General features: G+C 46.7%; 1 protein-coding gene across 3 annotated transcripts in view; it reads left to right on the plus strand.

The window, feature by feature from the left end:
• CCDC141 (coiled-coil domain containing 141) overlaps positions 1-20,396 on the plus strand; it is an 808,330-nt gene that overhangs the window by 616,016 nt on the left and 171,918 nt on the right. For all 3 annotated transcript variants that reach the window (XM_078681492.1, XM_078681494.1, XM_078681493.1), the window contains exons 15-16: positions 15,325-15,513; positions 15,704-15,883. In XM_078681492.1, coding sequence (XP_078537618.1) covers positions 15,325-15,513; positions 15,704-15,883 — 369 coding nt within the window. The remainder of the gene's footprint in view (positions 1-15,324; positions 15,514-15,703; positions 15,884-20,396) is intronic.

Below are 20,396 nucleotides of genomic sequence, written 5' to 3' on the forward strand. Positions count from 1 at the left end.
GGTGGGTCTAAGGGACGATGAAGGCTGCTGGCGGACAAAAGACACGAACAAATGGTTGCTGCCCGATGCATACTTGATCCCCATACTGACAATGGCACACTCCCCTGCACACATAGGTTCTGCCCCCATGATTGAACTCATTTCCAAAGTCTGGCACAACAACATGATCCCCGACTCAGCCAAACGCCTGGTCCAGCAGTGCCTTATTTGCCTACAACACAACCCCGGGAAAGGAACTGTAGTACCCCGGGGAGGGTTTGCGATCCCCGACCACCCCTTTGAGGTCCTCCAGATGGATTACATCCAGCTAGAAAGGTGCCAAGGCTTGAAGTACGTATTAGTCATTGTATGTGCCTTCAGCAAATGGGTGGAGGCCTATCCGACCCGAGATAACACTGCCATGACTACTGCCAAAGTACTACTGAAAGAGTTTTTCCCTCGCTACGGCCTTTGTCGAATTTTATGGAGCGACAATGGCCCCCACTTCATAGCTGAAGTTATCCAACTAATCCTGAAGGGGTTGGGGGTAAAACAGAGGTTCCATGCGGTCTTCTACCCCCAATCCGCTGGCCTGGTTGACCGACACAACGCTACACTGAAACTGAAACTGTCAAAGATAGTGGCCACCACAGGACTTAAGTGGCCAGATGCCCTCCCACTGGCATTACTATCGATGCGCTCCACTCCCACTAAGCACCACTTGACCCCCTACGAGGTTGTGTTCGGGCGACCGATGAACCTCTGGACTGCCCCCAAGCCGACTTCCATTCACGACGTCCCCGACGTCCTGCTGTCAGATTATTTATACAAGTTAACTAAAACGTCTGTCATTCATCAACAGGTGCAGCAGGCCATCCCCGATGCTTCCAGGGGTCCCGGTCACGATATCCAACCGGGAGAGTATGTCCTAGTCCGGAATTTTCAACGGGCAAAGAGTCTGGAACCCCGGTGGACGGGCCCCTGGCAAGTACTGATCACCACTCGGACGGCTCTTCGAGTGGAGGGGAAAAAGCACTGGCTGCACGCACACCACTGCAAGAAGGTCTCCTCGACCCTGGCCACGACAGACAACGTCAGCACCCAGGAAGAGCTCCTGAACAAAGACCGACCATCACTGAACTGTTATCCTGATACCGAGGCACTTGAACTTGCAAAACGCTCTGACCCCACTGTGCCATCCCGAGAAGGGTATTTCCTGCGTCGAAAGGAGGGAGCTTCGGCTAAGTAGGCCACTGACTAAGTTAAAAATCTCAGAACGGTGACCCAAAGCAACCAAGGGTTACCCAGAGAGAAACTAAACAAAGTCTGTGGTCCTGCCCACTACCGAGCACCTTGAAGATGAAGATGATGGAAGCGCCAGATAAGAAGATGATGGAAGCGCCAGATAAGAAGACGTCAGAAGCAACCGGAAATACCCACTACAGGAACCCAAAGACTGACAATTTGCACCAATCAAAGACAATCGCCTACTTCATCCTTTTTCTCTTTTGCCTCCTCCTCATTACCTCCTTCTGGATCTTGGAGGACAGCACACCCGCTCACCAGACATTGCTGGCCACTGTACAGCCAATCACGGTGAAAGAGCATCATTTGATCTCCCTTTCGCCTCAGCTCCGAGAGAGGCGCAGGGAGTTCTGGAACAATTCCTTCGTGCAACTGCTGCACCAGCACAACCTTGCTACAAATGCCACGAACTGCTGGATCTGCGGGTTGCTCCCGCATGCCACTGAACATTCCATACCTTTCATCCCTTCTCCTTTCTCAGTTCACGGCTCCTGCCTCGCCTGGCTGATCCTCTTGCAGGAGAGCAACAAGGACAACGCCGCTTCTGGTCAGACAGTGTCACACTTCTACTATGGGTTCTGGCTGAACAAAGCAGGAAGAACGTCTGCCCCCATTTGTCCTGCGGTCTCAGGTTCCGCCTTCCTTATGAACATTCCTGCCAAAGAAAGAGTCGAAATACAAGTACTCCACAATCCAGCCAGACCCACCTTCTCCCACCTACGGAAGCAAACAGCTGCCACCCTGACCGTGGCTCTGTCTGTCATCAATGTCACAGGACTCGTGTGTCTTGAAGGCCAGGGAACACAGCTGGTGGGTCACAGTTCCTGCCGCACCACCAGAACACTGGTCTCAGTTGATCCTCCTTCCTTTGTTGCTTCCCCGAATATGTACTTTGTTTGTGGCACCAAAGCTTACACTTGGCTCCCAAAAGGCTGGAGGGGTACGTGCTACGTCGCCTTCATTCTTCCTCCCACATACGTGGCCCCAGCATACCATCACCGGCAAAAGCGCACCGGAGACATTGGACAAGCCGACTCCACCGGAGCACAGTTCCTGGATGCGGCAAAGGGACTTGTTCCTCTGTGGGGCCCAATGGCCAATAGCCGCGCTATCCGACACCTGACACAGGCAGTAGAAACAACCATTAACATCACCGCTGGCATCCTTGCTAACAACACGGCTGAGCTTCAGGCAGTCCGCCTGGTGGCCCTTCAAAATCGCCTTGTTCTAGATGTGGTTCTGGCCGACCGTGGAGGTGCATGCCGCATCATCGGCTCCAGCTGTTGCACCTACGTGCCAGATAACTCGCCTTCAGTCTACAAGGCAATCGAACACCTTCACAGACTGTCCTCAGAGGTTCACCAGGAGCAGGAAGGAAGGTCGCTTGGAGGCTGGTTCTGGGACACTTTGAAGGACTGGGGATGGAGTTTGTTCACGTTTATATTGCTACCAATCATGATACTGTGTGGGTGTTGCTTAGGTATTCAATGTTTACCATCTTTGTGTGCACTCATTTCCAACTGTATGTGCCCTAAGACTTTGGACTTTAAAACTGAGCACATGAGTCCCCTGTACGAGATAGAGGTACGGGGTCTCATGGGGATCGATCCAAACTGACAAGCTGGCGAGACATGTTAAAAGGGAGGACTGTGGAATTTTAGTTCGTGTACTGAACATCATCTACGCCATCTTGCAGACTCACGTATGAACACACACGACAGCCATTTTAGGTACAATGGTCTCCCTGTTCACGATCACCCGTCAGCGCACTTCCCTGAACCTTGCGAGCCTCCCCCACGCACCCTGACTGTCCCCGCTCTCACATGCGCAAGGCATAAGCTCTCCCCTCCCGCATGACTCTGTCTCTGAGAATCACACCCCGCGCCTGACCAACACCTTCTTTCCGTCCATGAATACCCCTCCTTTGATGACCCCTTCCTCTGAGCCCGATTGCCTGCACGAACCGCTGGTCATCCCTTAGCCTGAGGATACAGTTTATTGCCCACTACTGTATGCACCCGCTTCTCTTGAAAGGAGCCACTATTGATCATGACCTCCCCACCCTCTGAGATTCGATCAGGCGCACACATTTCGAAGGAATCGGCAGAACACTCAGCTGCGTGATAGCCCCCTCCCATTGTATGAGGGGCAAGGGCCTCTACTGTTGTCATGTGTTGGAGGGGGCCGGAACTGGGGGGTGCCGGGGATGTCATCCTCATACTTCACAATGTCTTTGTTGTAATAAAGAGCGTTCACATGTCTTGAACCAGTGTATAAAAGACCAGGTCTCAGAGAGGTTGGGAGAGCACCTCGAGACGATACCTTGTTGTCCGATCTGACATGTTCTGATCCGTCGGAATAAAACTTGTTTCCTGTCTTCCTGTCTCCAGCGCCTGCCTCTTTATTGGGTAACTTCGTATGGTATTAGAGGCGTTTAACGCCAGGCAAATTTAACTTAGGAAACATCAACTAAATCGCCTGACCAGTTTGAATTGATCTTTATCAGTTGCACCGCAGTTTATAGCTTCAATAGTCAGTGGAAACGCAGTGCTCTGATAGGAGCAATTTTAAACCGCCTGCTGCCGTTTAATTATCCTGCACTAAGTAAAGTAACTGGGCTGCTCGCAGACACTTATGTCCATCCCACACCTTCCTGTTCATATAGCCTCAGCAGTGCTTAGCATCCCCCTCTTAATTTTCATTTCTTTCAGCCTTCCAATGTTGTCAGCTGAGGGCTGTGAAGGTGTTTCGTTTGTGTAAATCTAATCTGTTTAGCTGTCCAGACAGTGCTATTCGAGTCGATTTACTCATCACTTACAGGCTTTTAAGCACCTGCAGATTGCACGTTCCTGCTCAGCAGTGCTCGGCCATCCCCTCTTAATTTTTAGCTCTTTGATCCTCTCAATCCGATCAGCTGAGGGCTGTAAAGGTGTTTCGTATGTGCCCAATCTATTCTTTTTTAGAGGTTCAGTCAGTGCCATTCGAGCAATGCACTCATCATTGACACGCCCTTAAGTTTCTGCATATTGTGACTGAGGGGCAAGTAAAAGTTACCTCGGAAGTTCTAGAGTCGAGAGCCATAAGGATGCATGTTTCAGGGTCATAAGTCCTTTGGGTGCAAGGCCCGCACCACTGGAGCAATCCCTGCTACTTTGGGGGCTACGTCCTCATCCGTTGTCGCCAACAGCTACGCAGTAGTTGGCATAGTAGTTCTACAGCTACCCACCCCAGGTCTCCTGTCAACTTATCCTACAATACTGGTTCAGCGTCTCATTGGGAGACTCATGAGAGGTGCAGTCACTCCGGTGGGGCGAGGGGGGAACAAATAACACAGACTGGAGTAAAATTGTACTTTCAACAGGCACGGGCACACAATTTTAATGCAATTTTAGTCGCAGCTTTGTATGTATGGCCTCTAAACTCCCGGCAGGCAACACAGGCACACTTGGGGGCATTGTGCTTGATCCTGTCCTGACAAGAGGAACATTACCAATAGTTTTGGTATTACACATAGCTGCAGGACAAAGTAATTTCTAGATGTCCCCCAAGTCAGATGCAATTGCAAAAAAGCTATATGAAAGATCCTGGCCTTCCAAATGTTAGCAGATGGCTCCATAGAACCAGGTGCAACAGATTGTATCCTCTCCTAGCATTAGTGTGCAAAGTTATTGCTAGGTGTCTTTCTTGAGTGAAATGCAAGTGTGTTAAGTGGGAAGTAGCTAGGTTTCACTCAGTGAGGCAGAGGGATCCTTGCAGGATCCTCCATATGGGGGGGGCTGCATTAGATCATAAACAGAGAATGTTAGTTGCTGACATTGATGTCATTGGACCACTCACATTGTGAATATGTATACAGCCTGCAGAGTGTGACCAGAGCTGTACAGCAATTTGCTGCATGTGGGGTGTGGGGGGGGGGGTGTATTTCCAACACATCCAGGCAACATTTGGAGAACTCATCCACACTGATGGGGTCACTTATCGTTGACCACATTATGTTTACAATACAAACACAAGAGTTTTATGCAGTGGTATCTGACCACAGTCATGCCAAGGTGCCCTTATATCAAATTAAGGTATAAGTAAAAGTGAGACCATTCTTATTGTTATTGTTATTTTAATTTTGTAAGGTGCACAGCTACCCTAGGGTTTCCCGGCGCCACCTGAAAAGAGCCAAAGAAAATAAAAAGGGAATCTACAAATTAAATAGCCAAGTCTTTATGCCCCTCCGGAAAATTTCATAAGAAGGTTCACTACAGAGACCTGCCGTAAGGGAGTTCCTTAAAGAAGGACCCAGGTGGGAAAAAGAGCGATCGCCCATACGCACTAATCTTGTCCTAGGAATAATAAACTTAGCCTGAGTAGCTGATCAGAGTGCACGGGAAGGTACATAAGGGTGAACATGGGTCATCAAATCAGGAGGTGCCTTTTCAGATTTTATCTTAAACATAAGACTCAAAGCCTTAAACTTAATGTGGCACTAAATCCTGAGCCAATGGAGATCTCTTATCGATCCCGATATAGAAGCTGTTTTGGGGATCTTGGACAGCAGCCTCGCCGCAGCATTCTGTACTAACTGCACCTTGCGTAACACTTCCTTAGAGGCACCCAAATACTAAATGTTACTGTAGTCAAGCCTAGAGGTGATGAGCGCCTGGACCACTGTACATTGGGCAGAAGGAGGTAACATCCATGAGATTTTTTTTAGCCATCTAAGGATTGTGAAGCAGGTAGAGGCTACTCTCGCTGCTTGCTGCTTCATAGACAATTGGTCGTAAATTAAGACGCCCACATTTTGGACTTGATGTTTAGATTGAGGCACGGAGCCCATTTCAGTGGGCCAATGTTGGGGACCCAACAAATCTTTATTATTGCCCACAATCAGCACTTCCCTTTTCTCGCCGTTGAGTTTTAACAGGTTGGTATGCATCCAGCCTGCAATATTCCTCAAACCGGCTTGAATTAGAGAGGGTTTAAATGCCCCATCAGCAGAAAGAGAGAAGACAATCTGGGTGTCATCAGTGTATGAAAAACGAGAGACAACCCAGCTTCGTCTGCAATCAGCACCATAGGCCTAACATAGATGTTAAATAGTAGAAGACTGAGAATAGAGAGTTGAGGAACCCCATACAGTGAATCGTGAATCTCGGAGCACACTATAGGCGGAAAAACCTGAAACGCGCAGTTCGTCAAGAAGTCAGCAAGCCATTTGAGTGCTGTATCGGTCACCCCCAGTGATTGAAAGGCCGGCGGTAGCGTGGTATGCGTAACCTAGGATCACACAATTTGCTTAAGCAGGGAAGCCATGACTAACCCCAGAATTATGGTTTTACATTGCACAAGATGTACCTCATCGAACAAGCAGCTCCGCAGGAAGTCTATAATAAGGCTCTAGGCCTTCCAATCACTAGCAGCAATTAAAACATAGTCAAACAAATCAAAGTACTTACAGGCGGATGCACAAAGGACGAACATTCACTGAGACCGGATTGATACGTTGCCCGCCTTATTGCTTTTGCAACTAGGTGGTTTGCTTGAGCTGGTCATCCTAAAAGTATGCTGTGGTTCCAAAGTTTTGGGGAAACACCAGGTTAGAGTAGTAAGGCCACAGTTATTAGAATAATTCAGCATTCTGAAATATTAGGAAAGGGCAACTAATATGTACATAATTTTCAGTGATAGGGGTATCATGCATCTGTTATCCAGTACGGACATGCCTACGGGAGCACGTGCACTTCACAATTACACAATTATGTTATGCACCGACAAACACTCTGCACAGATAACGGGAAGAGAGGAATTAAGGTGGGCTGGATATAACCCTCACTTCTATCTGCAATGGAACATCTTGTCAGGAGTTGTTTGGGCAAAAGTATTGCACTACTGCTATATACATACATTCACTGTAACCGGTTTCAATACATTATGAATTTGTGCATTATAGTTTTATCCGGAAAACTGTCAGTGCAAAGGTATTTGTAATTTCAACAGAAATTGTAGATATGCAGGCAAAATTCCTGTAAGAAAAGAGGGATACATGGCAAGTACATGAGGACCCCCTTGCTTAATGTCAAATTTTCTAAGCGCCAGATAGTTGAGCCTTTTTCACATCATAGTAGGTTAATAACCAACGTGAACAGGCTATGGGGTATGCCTATGATAAATTTTTAATTTCAATAAATAGATACATATACATCGGTATACACAGATAACATGATAAAAATTCTTAATACTTTATGTGGCTTTTCTTCAATATTTTAGAAAGACATGACAATATATAAGAAAAGGCTTTTTCTTTATATTTTAGTTCTCTGGTTATGGAGAATGGGGCTGTGTGTCAACGCGTTTCGACAAAGTCTTTTGTCTTCATCAGGACAAATGGGTATTCAGCCACTTTTTTCTAAAAACAAATTGAGGGGTCCGAACGGACCTATAATAGGTGGGCTGCGGCAAAACCTGAAACTGAGAATCCTAGATTCCGACATTATCATTGGATTATAATTACACAAGACTCTGATTACATGGTGACTAGAAGGTAAGCCGACCTTGGATCTGATGCTGTGGAGGGCAATCATTCCCGGGGATAACGAAGTGAACTGGGCACCAAGTGTCACAGCTGGTTATCAGGTAGTGTGGATCTGTGATCGGACTTCAGTTAATCAAGCCAGGTGGGCTGCGCAAGTTGTCACTACAAAAAGGGTGCAATAGTGGGCACAATACAAACATCCCCTTAAACTTGATTTGACACCATTATGTGTTCGCCATTGTTTAGCAATCAGAAAGTTCTGTGCAATTGTCTGGTCAAATTCAGCAAGGTATGTGCACTCTGGAACCGAGGGCACGTTACATTTTCCTTCAGTTAAGCAAAAAATCCCCCCGATAGCCTTAGTAGCTAGGCTGGCTGTGGAAACTGTCATCTAACAAGTGTGCTGCTGTCCAAAATGTTGGGTGACACAAGGTGTTAAGCACAAAAGGCTACACTGTATTATGAACATTTGGCATGTCCATTATTCAAGAAAAGGCAGGTATCTGTACTTATTGTCCCCCCCCCCTTCCCCACCTACTTGTCTTCCCCATGGTACGCATCAGCAGAAGTTGGGAAGTGCCGATTTGCGCTGGGAGGGGACAAGCCTGGTGCCACAGCAGCTAAATAGCACTGTCTGAAGGTGAGGGGCTGGCATGCAATATGGTCATGTAATGAAGCAGAATACGAGGGGCATGGGCGATGGTATAGGCATCATTTTGGCCATTCATGGGCAGAAGGGTACAGTGCCAGGAACACACAAATAGAGTGGATTTTTAGAAAGGGTTGTGTAATTTTGCCATTCCAAACAGTTTGTATTTTGCCAGGATCAAAGGTGTGGGTGATCGGCCATTTAGGCATTGCTAGGGCGGCGCAATGGGCGGAAAACAATCGTGAAGCATCGGTTTTCCCTCACTGAGATAGTTCGGTTGGGGTTCCCAGGCATGCGATGGCACAGCTTGCTGAATAAGCTGCGGCACAGACTAGCAGGACCCCCTTCCAACAATTTGGCCATCCACCTGGGAGGAAATGAGCTGTCTTTCATGGGTAGAAAGGCCCTGCTACAAGCTATGAAAGCCATAATAAGTGAGATAAGTAGTCTGAGGGGCCCATGTGAGTTATAGTGTTCCGAGATCTCTCCACGAATGGTCTGGCATGGGGCCAGATCAGGAGAGGCAGTTGAAATGTCTCGTAGGAGAGTAAACAGCACCATGTGCAAATTCATGGATCAGAGGGGTTTTGGCTTTATCAGACATGGACTCTTTCATGCCAAGACCATGGGGTGTTTTGATGAGGATGGGGTCCACCTGTCTGAAGTGTGCATAGACCTGTACCTATTGGACCTGGGCGATGCACTAGAGTCAGCAGGGTGTTAGTAAGAAAGCTGCCTGCCTTGTTGGGGGTACCTGGGTATGACGGGTGTCACATCCAGAGCTATAGCAGAGTTACTGGGCGATCCAGAGGCTGAATGGTACATAGGGGTACCCTCTTCCAGCGCACAAGAAGAGTTCAAATGCCAAACAACCCCAGGAGACTTTACGGCAGGACCCTGGAGAAACGACAGCGCCCCGTTAGTCCTTTGGGCGGTTGTAAACCTGAGCAACCGGGTCCTTGCCTGGACATTCTCCACCCCTAAAAGGGTAGGATAAAAGGGTGCACAATATGTAAGGGGGATATTCCCCAAAATGGTTAGCACCGATTGATTTGGCCACAGTGCATTTGGCTCATCGGGTGGGCAGGGCAGCTTAGGGGAGTCACTGCTGCCTGATCTTGGATCGCCCATAAATTGACACACCATGTATTCATATTTCTTGTATGAAATAAACCTGCAGCAATGTTTGCACCAACAATTATTTCGTCTTGTGTGTTTCTTTATCATGAGATTGCTATGTTTTGCGGGTTGGGTGAGTTGCTGATATTGGTACTATGAGGCTGCCCGCATCCCACGCAGGGGGCCCTCCTCAGAGGGCAGCCACCTTAGTGCCACATTTGGCACAGCCAAGCCGGTCTAGAGGTCAGACCTCCGGGGTCACTGTGGTACGGCGCGTTTCTAGCATGACTTCCAGCTCACCAAGTGGGTGGGGGGCAAGGTATATATACTTCCCCCGCCCATCCGGTATTCCTTTTGCACTGATTTCTCCATGCCGCTGTCCTCCCTACCGCATACACAGCGTGTCAGCTAGGATAGATAGCTAGGGTAGGAAGATTGTTGACTTGTTATTTTGTGTTGCAGGCTCTAGTTACATTGCGATCCAGAGGCTGAATGGTACATAGGGCACCCTCTTCAGGAGCACAAGAAGGGTGCAAATGCCAAACAACCACCGGAGTCTTTAAGGCAAGACCCTGGAGGAACGACGGTGCCCCATTAGTCCTTTGTGGGGCTGTAAACCTGAGCAACTGGGGGCTTGCCTTGACACGCTCCACCCCTAAAAGGGCATGAGTAAAAGGGTGGACTGGTGGTCCACAGTATGTTAGGGGGAGATTCCCCAAAATGCTTACCACCGATTGGTTTGGCCACAGTGCAGTTGGCTCATCAGGTGGGCAGGGCAACTAAGGGAAGTCACTGCTGCCTGTCCTTAAATCTCCCGTAAGTTGACCCACCATGTTGGCATATTTCTTGTATGAAATAAACCTGCAGCTATTTTTCCTCCAACAATTACCGTATCTTGTATGTTTCTTTATTATTAGATTGCTATGTTTTACGCTTTGGGTGAGTTGCCGAAATTGGCACTTTGCGCCCTCTATGTTGCTACTCTTGCATAACAAAGGCCGCTCCACTCTTCTGACCTCCCACAGATGGCACTGCAGTGATGCCATCTTGGTTGAGGGGACCATATTGCAGTCTGGTGTCAGCTTCTGCCTCTCTCACTCTCCCAAACAAATGGCCCTGAAGCTAAAGGCCACGCCAAAGGGAAGCATTTCTTTATCCTCCCTAAACCTTAATTACGAACCAGCCGGAGCACTACCCACTTTGCTGGTTTTGACTAGCCCGGTGTTGCTGAACCCAAAATCACTTGGTGTGAGATTACCATGACTGAGTTTACTGACAGTAAACATGCTCCTTTTGAAAACTCATACAGACCTGCTGACATTTTTGCTGATTCTGGGGATCTAGTAAATATTAACTGTAAATGTCACAGAATCGCAAACTGCATGCTGTATATGACCCAGTAATTCTGAGTATTTTGTGTACTGAGTGTTATTTATTCTTCATTCCGGGGGCTTTAATTTGTGATACCCCAATTAGGGAGAGGAGATACCAGCCGGCATTCTTAATTATAACCTCATGAATTCTAGGCATCTTGTAAATAGGCTCTAGACAGGAGCATGTCCAGAGGGCATGGGTGGAGGGGAGATAAACGGGAACATTGTACAGAAATACAGACCAGTTTAGTGCAGAGATTATGACAATAAACTCACTCCCCAAACCAGAGCACACAGACTGATCAAGTCCAGGTCCGCCATTGTTTCAAAAGTGAGACAGTATGAAGTGGATACAGGTCCAGCCGATAAAATGTCTAACATAGAATCTCAAGGTCAGATGCCCTTACCCAGTGAACTATATGGGGTGGCTGGAGTTTCAAAATGATGCAAAGTGGCATAAAGCACTGTCATGCCAAAACAAGAAAGTTAGCAGACACCATATCCTTGCCAGTGTACGGTCAGTGCTTAATTTGTGAAAGAGTGATGTGCCCGATTCTCTGCTCAGAAAAAGTCCGCAGTCGCTGCAATTAAACATCAGCGCATCTGGTAGTATTTAATCCACTACCAGACACTCCCTGCCACTTTTTCTTGCTCTTGCAGGTCCCTGCTTTCTCCATTTGTGACTGTTATGCTGTCTAAGCTTTCCTTCGTATTTCCAATCTGTGTGGTTTCCCTTCTCTTGCACTCCTAAATTTCTGATGCGGGGAGATAAGTGCCAGCCCCCCCCCCCCCCTCCTCCCAAAATAAATGCCAGGGCCCGGTTTGAAACACTTCTCACATGCCCTTCTCAAAAATAAAGTATTTCCGGTTTAATTTGTGCTGTGAACTGATGCAAACCTTTGTGAAGGGTGTTGTCATTTATTTATTTTTTAAGCGATTTTTTTTAGCAGACCATTCTAGTTAAGGCTTTGGAGCTCTGTTGTTAACTAGTTAGACAGTGCATAAGTCATCAACAACAGAGCGTGAAACATGAAGGCAATGTTCACAGTGGTAGCCGACACAATGAAGAGGTGGTGGGGCAGGTGGAGGAGCCTGGGGAGCGTGGGAGCACAAGGAGTGTTCAAACAGCATCCGATTGGTAACACGGGCACTCTGGCAATGCCCGAGGGGCCGGTGCCGAGTTCCATCTGTGGGCAGCTTTTTGGAGCAGCCTGGGGGGCAGATTTTGGCGGTGTCCCTGTTGTTCGGATACAGCCAGCGGCCCAGTGGGTGTCTTAGTGGCCTTTCTAGAGGCAGATGCGCGCTCATTACCTCACGTTAAACAACAGGCAGAGGTGTCACTTTCTTTCTCTCGCTGGACCGGCCAAATAATGTGTGCATACTTACCGGGTCAGGGGGACTGAACAGAAATGGCCTCACTTGTTTTCAGGCACCAGTGTAAACGAATCCGTGCATTTTTTTGAATCTCCCCCCTACCCCCCCCTTCTTGTAATAAAATTTTGCCGAAGCAGTGTTTTGAGGAAGGGCAGTATGCAAATGCAGACATGCCAACACTCCCGATTCAGGCGTGAGACTACCGATTTCGGGGCTAGTCTCCCGCCTCCCGATTCCTCAGAGTTTCAGCTGACAGCGCTTGGTATTGTGTAAAGTGCCAATTCTTCCTGCAATAGTCAGAGTGACCATGCAGGGGCTCTAGAAGGGGTGAAAAATCAACAAAGCGTAATTAACAAGGGAATGGGCTTTTAAAGACCTGTGAAGTACTGGGGGGGGGGCGGCTGTGTGTGTAAAGGAAGCTGTTTCACCCCGGGGGCTGTCACACAGGGGGGTGGGGGGGGGGATGGCGGGGAGGGAGGGGGGAGCATGCACTGCCAGCAACCTGCCTGGCCAGTGCACAACACTTGCATCACCCTCGCTCTGCCTGCCATTGCGCTGCATGCTTCGGAAAGGTAAAAAAAAACTTGCATTTGTGTTTCAAATGTCCAATCCTGCAGCAGCACACTTCCAAAGCCCATACATGACAGTAACCCGATTCAAGGCCCCATTCTCCCGATTTTATTTTTTTTAATCTCCCTATTTGCTCTTCTGAAATGTTGGCATGTATGCAAATGTAGGCGTGCCCGGCCCGATTTTGAATCCCGATCCAACCCTGTGTTCAAACCTTTTTTTTAAAACACTTATCTGGAGCTGACGGCCACCTCCCTTGTCACGCCTCATTCCCAGCAGGCACTGGGGCAGCATCAGACTCCCTGTGCAATCCCCGCGCTGCTCTCATGCTTTGAGAACAGTGCGGGGATTGGCCTGAGCGGGCTAAAAAGACTCTCTGCTCAGTACAGGGAGTCTGTGCTGTTTCTCCAACCCAGCTGTTTAATACAGCCAGGTTGGAAGTACTAAGTGCGTTTTTTTGTTTGGCCAGCCAAACATATATGCGTACTACTTAGAAGTGCACATAGCACTCCTCCTCCTCCCTCCCATGCCCCGGGCCCACCCCTCCCTCCTGCACGGGCACAGAGCCGGTAGATTATAGAACATCGTTTTACTTTTCACTTGCTGGGTCTGAACCACTGGGGTGACACTCCTCCGCCATTGGGGAGTAGCCGCCCCTGAATGCTAATATGAAGATGTACGCTGTGAACAACTGGTAAATGGTTGCAACTAAGGACAAGGAATACACAATCTGTACTACACATAACCGAAATAAACAAGAAATAACCATGTCATATGAGTCAAATGTCAAATGCACTTTCCAAATTAGGTTCTAGTGTTTACTTATAATTAAAGACAAAACATATACGTCAGTTGTTTATCTTGTCATAGCAATCACTTAAACTTCAAAAGATAATTTCTAAAGTCTTGAAAATTGGTATATTTAATGATTATTGCTCACAACTTTGGACAATTTAAGCTGTTAAATGCCTTCCCAGCAATTATGAGCCCAAGGCACAGGTGGGAGACAATAAAGGGCGAGAGTCATTAAAAGCCCCCGTTGCCCCCCACACACAAAGATTGCTAAAGCAGACCATTGTTACAGAAATGTCAATCAAAAATAGACGTTTTATTATTAACTCTAATGGGGTAATATTTTTATAGACAATACTTAGGACACTTCTTATGTCAGAAATTTTTCTGAAAGTGATATTATGCAAGCACACCCCTGCTGGTAAGGGCAATAAGGACTATATTATAAGGACTATATCAGGCAATAAGGATATTGAGGTAGGGTGCAAAACATCAAATATTGTTTGACAAAAATATTGTGTCCAAATAATGTATACTGAAGTATCGCCCTATTTGAGTTAATATCAACACCGAATGTTATGTTATCTGCTCCTTTATAGCACGAAAGAACAATTAAAACAGCCAGGTTTTTAATATTTTTTTAATTTGGGGAGGTCTTAACAGGAACGAATATGGAAAGGGAGTTTGTTCCAGTGAAATCGGGCAAGATAAGAGTGATATTTTGTTAAATGATTTTTAGGCCACCATATTTATATAAGACGACATCTGTGCTACGATATTCTGACTTGCAACCAGCTATTAGTACCTACCACCTCACACCGGACTCCATTCCATACTTAAAGAGCTTCTGAAAAGCAAAATACAGCTCTTTCTTCTGCCTACTCAAAACTGGATAGATGCTATCGTTCCACAAACATGGTGTCCCGACTCCATCCCCTTGTCACTGTGGAGGAGTGGCGGTCCAGCTGTAGCGCGGCTCTACCGAAAAATAGAATTAAATGGTTTGTGTACTTTTTTCAAAAGTTCTGTTGATGTTGGCTTATGTTTCTTCTCAGCAATGACTAGGTGAAGCCATGGTGAGATGGATGTGTCTCTTCTGCCTAGAAAAAAGCAAAAGCTGGCTGGAGGGGAGGGTATAATCAATGGGGTCGTGCTCAGGGGCTAGAACATAGGAAAGCAGAATGGTGCACACTGGCGGGACAGGAATTGCAAGCCACAGAATCCCACCTGAGCAGGCCTATTACAGTAGGCGTAACCCATAAACATACATGCAAATAGATCCGATTCGGGTGGGAGGCTCACAATTTTTGAAACTCTAATTGGATTTATTTTAGCTGTCTCCCACCTGAAATTGCCTTTGATTCATTACCAAACAATGGGGAAAATCCTTTCTCCCGAAAACGTTTTCAAAATCTTTCATTTACCTGTTCTAAAATGTTGGCATGTATGCATAATGGATGTCTTTAGTTTGGCTAACCAACTGCCGACGTCCATTAGAGTTATGGAATTTGTAGTATCTGAATCATTAGAACATTTGTCTTCGACTACTTGTATCATTAAGCAACATGTTCATTATATGTGCCGCGCTATGGACATTTTGGAGCATATCTAAGGAACTTACAGCATTATCTTTCTGACAGCAACTTAATGCCGAAGTGGAGTACGCTATTAAGCTGTCGGAACTTCTCAGCCTGAAAGGAACCCTTGAGAGGGAACGTTGTAAGAAAATTGCTGAACTTGTTCAGCTTCATCAGCGGGTAAAAGACAAAATCAAGGAACATGAAGATATTCTGAGCAAAATGTCTACATTCCACCAGGTTAGGCAAGAGGTAAGTGTCAAAGTTACATTGAGTGAAGTACATGTTCCTGTTTTCTCTCACCTGTGAACTTTTTGGGAGGGGAGCAGAGAATGTATGAGCTTTAGTTTTGGCCACTAGAAGCCGGCTGAAGAGTTGTTTTGTGATCTCATAGCTCGTAATCAATATATTTTGAAACTAAATTCTCTCTAACATTTCGCAGCTAGAAAACCTTGTCAAATCAGACGGGTTGGAAAATGGTGAGCCACCGGAAGTAGCAGAGGAGACACATCAAGCAAAAATTCTCCTCAGTCATATTCGCGAGCGACATACTCATATCAGGCATTTATATAAACTGGCTCTTCGCCTCGGAACAGACATCTCTTCCACAGCACAGCATTCGGTAAGTAGATGCAAGAGTCAAGCTACATAAAAGATGAATCTCTCGCCGTTTGCACAGTGTGGAGCAGTTCATTTCCACTTCAACTTCTGTGCCAAAATGCAATCTGGAAGGATGGGTCCAAGACTAGCTACATCTCCTGCCATCCAGAAAAAGCTACTCCAATGGAGCCAAGAAACTCTGCCACTCATTATGCATTATAAGTAAACATATAGTATAATTGGTTGTGCCACTTACTTTTGGGTCAGGATCGTCACAGGGACTTGGCTATTTTGTCCTTTCTATTATCAATCTTTGTTAAAAATCAGTTATTTGAACTCTTATGGCAGGAATTGCACCGTACTGTTTTGGGATAGAAAGTTTTAATTTCAAACTTTTAATTTGTTGGTCGAACAAAGCAGTGTTGAATCCTGAATATTGGACATGGAAGTCAGTTGAAGGGCAAACTAAAATGCGCCCAATTTCCCCAGTGCACTCAAATGGCACTTTACATGCAGTGAGTCATGCCGAGGGACACCATCAATCAGGCATCACACTGATAAGCACTCCCTCTCCTTACTGCCTGCTTTCTCGCACAAAGACTACCAAGGACTTGCCATCAGTTGGACTGCCTTTCTTTTGACCTCTACTACATCAATGTATGGCATGGGAATGTTTACATTTGTGGGATAGGTGTGGTGCAGTGGCCAGAGCAGCTGATTCCAGAGCGCATGTCTCACAGTTCGATCGGGCGCCAGCTCAGCTTAGCACTATATGACTCTGGGCAATAGCTCACTTAATCTCTCGGACGGCCCCCAGCATCTTAAGACCCTTAGGGGTGAGTAGTACGCGCTTTACAAATACCGGATTGGGATTCAATTGAAATGAGTTTCATGGACCCCCGAATTGTCACTTCTTTCTTAGGCAAAGCTGCGTTGGCCCAACATAGCACACAACAGAGTTTGCTTCAGTCAGTGCCACAAGTTCCCGCAAATCAGTGATTTCAGTTCTTGTCAGTACAATCACAAAATAAGAAATAACACTTGACTATATATCTCCTTTCTGTCAATTGCTGGTAACATTGGTTGCATTTAGTTGGGCAATGATAATGGAATTTGCTGGCATAAGGTAGTATATCGTTGACAGGCATTCTACTCTCCATAGCCTTGGTCAAGTGAGTTAGAAGCAGAAGTCTGGTAACAGAAAACTAGATGAAAGTCTTTTCAGATGTCTTTGAGCATTATCAGGGATAATTGATATGAGTGAGGGCGATTTGCATGACCAGAGTCAGGCAAACCTTTAGATACACCATCTTGAACATTATTTGGATTAATGATATACTTCAGCCAATAGTATATCCATTGGCCCTTTAACAAGATCTATAGGATAGTAACATAGAAAAATATTTAATTTTTGATTTTTTTTAATAAGTGTGTTTATTGTTGTTTCTGGAAGTTTAACTTTTCATACACACCTATACGTTTTTTGTGTAAGATAGCATATACTGTAGCAAAAAATAAACTTACAGTTGAAGTTGAATTATTTCGTTCTGAGGATCACTAGCCTGTAGGCGATAGTTTTGCATGTGCACAGTAATCTTTTTCACGTGATGTGGAGGTTTCTTCAAGGTAGTAATTGAGAGCGAACAAAGCCACATGAAGCTGGCACTGAGACTTACCAAGGGCAGGGATGGGGTCACTTGGACCCACTGCTGTAGAGTTGAAGGCAGGGCATCTTTGGCCCTTGCGCTCAGTATGTGGTGAGGATTCTGATCCTGCTACACCCAATCAGCATCACCTCATCAGCATCGCCTCATCAGCAGCCGTGCTAGCCTAGGGATCTTCTTAAGTGCAACATGCTCCTCTGTGTGAGGTGTGGAGCACAATACTGAGGAATCAACTGGCACTGCATAAAAGCATAGAGAAAAGAGATGTTAAACATGTGGTTCTTATTCTTATGCCCGCCAGCTCGAGGAAATTCCAATTCTCCTGCAGAAGAAGGCTTGGCTAGCCTTAAATCCATCCCTATTCAACATGGTCGCATTCCAAGGGTTTGCTGTCTGAGTTTTCCAATCCAGAATGATGTCAACCTTTTTTTTTTTACTGTGATGTCATTTTTTTTTTCTTTTTTCATTCTAGTCCCAGCATTGTGATCTGACTTATCAGAAACAACCAAGCACCTAATTTTCTGCAGTCTAAACCTAGATTTCTTATGCTGTTGCTCAGATAGCACCAAAATACCAGTGGGAACCAAGTACCCTACAAAATAATTGTGTAGATGTCTGCTAGCTCTTTTGGTTCAATGTGACATGATCCATTTCCTGGACAGAGGTTTGTTCTGGAAACATGCTGGACAGGCAAGCTGACATACCCGAACAGTGTCTGATAATGATTGTTAGCATACCAGATAAAGCACAAGCAGGAAGGTTCTAAAACAAAGTAATGAATGAATAAATATTTGTATTGTTCAGTTGATTAAAACTTACAATTAAAAACAGGTAAAGTAAAACACTTTGTTAGTAAAGACCACAATACAAGTCCAACCGTCCTTATGTTTTAACACCTCAAACCCAGTGACTCTGTCTCCATATACAGCAGTTTCTATGAGTTATTTCGTTTTGTGACAGTTGTAACCATGATCTTAAAGTGCTTAGTGCATTAGCAGGTTTACAGTTTGAAACGTTGGAGTGGACATGGTGCAGTTCAGAAGTATAGTTGATGACAGTTGTAACCGTGATCTTAAAGGCTCACTAATTATAGGTGCTTACTGCATTAGCAGGAGTATTACAGGCCCAGCCTAGAGTGTACAAGATGCAATAAAAGTGCTTTGTCGATAACAGTTGTGTTCATGATCTTAAGGGCTCACTAGGTATAAGTGCTTAGTGCATTAGCAAGTTACAATACTAGGCTAAAGTGCGCATGGTGCACTCAAAGAGAATAGCCAATGCAAATTGCGTCCATGAACTTAAAGGCTCCCTAAGTATAAGTGCTTAGTTCATTAGCATGTTACAGTACTGGGTTAAAGTGGACGAAGTGCAAGCAGAGAGCGTAGTCGATGAGAATGGTGTCCTTAGTTTTAGAGGCTCACTAAGTAAAAGCGCTAAGTGCAATAGCAGGTTACAAGATGCTAGGTTAAATGCAATCAGATCATAGTCCGCAAAAATTGTATCCCATCACTACATATTTGGCATAGCTAGTTTTCTTTCTGCCAGCGACATATATTTAAAAAATGTCCCACAGAGCACTAGGCTCCGTGTTTCGATTGTGAGAGTGTGTGGATTTGCTTAGCTAGTGTTGGAGAAACGTATGATAGATAGCTGTTACCCATGAACATGTAAAAATCGGCAACTCATGGAATTACAAAATATAGCCCTCTGTGTGGAGGCCACAGGCTTACCTCGCTTTCACCTCAAGTTGCAGTTTTATCTTATTAGGTTTCGCCTGGCCGTTGCACTGCGCAGCAGTGCTCGCGCAGGCAAAATTTAATGTTATCTCAGTATTGGGGACTTGAACCCGCCCCTTCTTCCATTGGCTAGCTCCATAAATGGAGGCTAGCCATTGGAAGAGATGGTTGTCAATTACTCTTTCCCCGTCACGACGCGATTCGGGGGCGTTTCCGTGTCTTTTTTGAAGTCCCGCCCCCCACACCCTCCCTCTCGCCGTCCCGTTGCCCGTGCCTTCTCCCTCCCGCCCGCCCACTGTCCGTGCCTCCTCCCTCCCGCCCACTGTCCGTGCCTCCTCCCTCCCGTCTGCCCACTGTCCGTGTTCGATGCTGTCCAATGTCGCTTACAGATCCTACCGCTCTGCCTCTCCCTATTTCCTTAGTGCCTCGATGCTTCAAGGAAACACTCCCTACACTCGGAAGTATTGGGGACTTGAACCCGCCCCTTCTTCCATTGGCTAGCTCCATAAATGGAGGCTAGCCATTGGAAGAGATGGTTGTCAATTACTCTTTCCCCGTCACGACGCGATTCGGGGGCGTATCCGTGTCTTTTTTTAAGTCCCGCCCCCCACACCCTCCCTCTCGCCGTCCCGTTGTCCGTGCCTTCTCCCTCCCGCCCGCCCACTGTCCGTGCCTCCTCCCACCCGCCCACTGTCCGTGCCTCCTCCCTCCCGCCCGCCCACTGTCCGTGTTCGATGCTGTCCAATGTCGCTTACAGATCCTACCGCTCTGCCTCTCCCTATTTCCTCAGTGCCTCGATGCCTCAAGGAAACACTCCCTATACTCGGAAGGACCCGAGATCACCGCCGCAGCACCGGGCCGAGCGGAAGCAGCCGCCGACGTCACTAAAAGGCCGCGCTGGGATTGGCCCAGCCGGCAGAGACTCCTCCCGCGTCATTGGTAGGGAGCTCCGTGATTGGCTTTCCCCGGAGGGCTTCCCCAGGCGACCACCCGGAAGCCCCGGCCGAGGAGAAGCTGCCCTAGGCCCCGCATCTAGAAGGAGTGAGGTTGCCGGGCTCCCGTGTGAGCCGGAGAGCCCCGTACCTAGAACAGATGAACCTATGTACGGATGGTCCTAACGTGAAACGACATCCCT

The sequence above is a fragment of the Lissotriton helveticus genome, chromosome 3_1 (genome assembly GCF_964261635.1).
Source record: "Lissotriton helveticus chromosome 3_1, aLisHel1.1, whole genome shotgun sequence".
Lineage (NCBI taxonomy): Eukaryota > Metazoa > Chordata > Amphibia > Caudata > Salamandridae > Lissotriton > Lissotriton helveticus.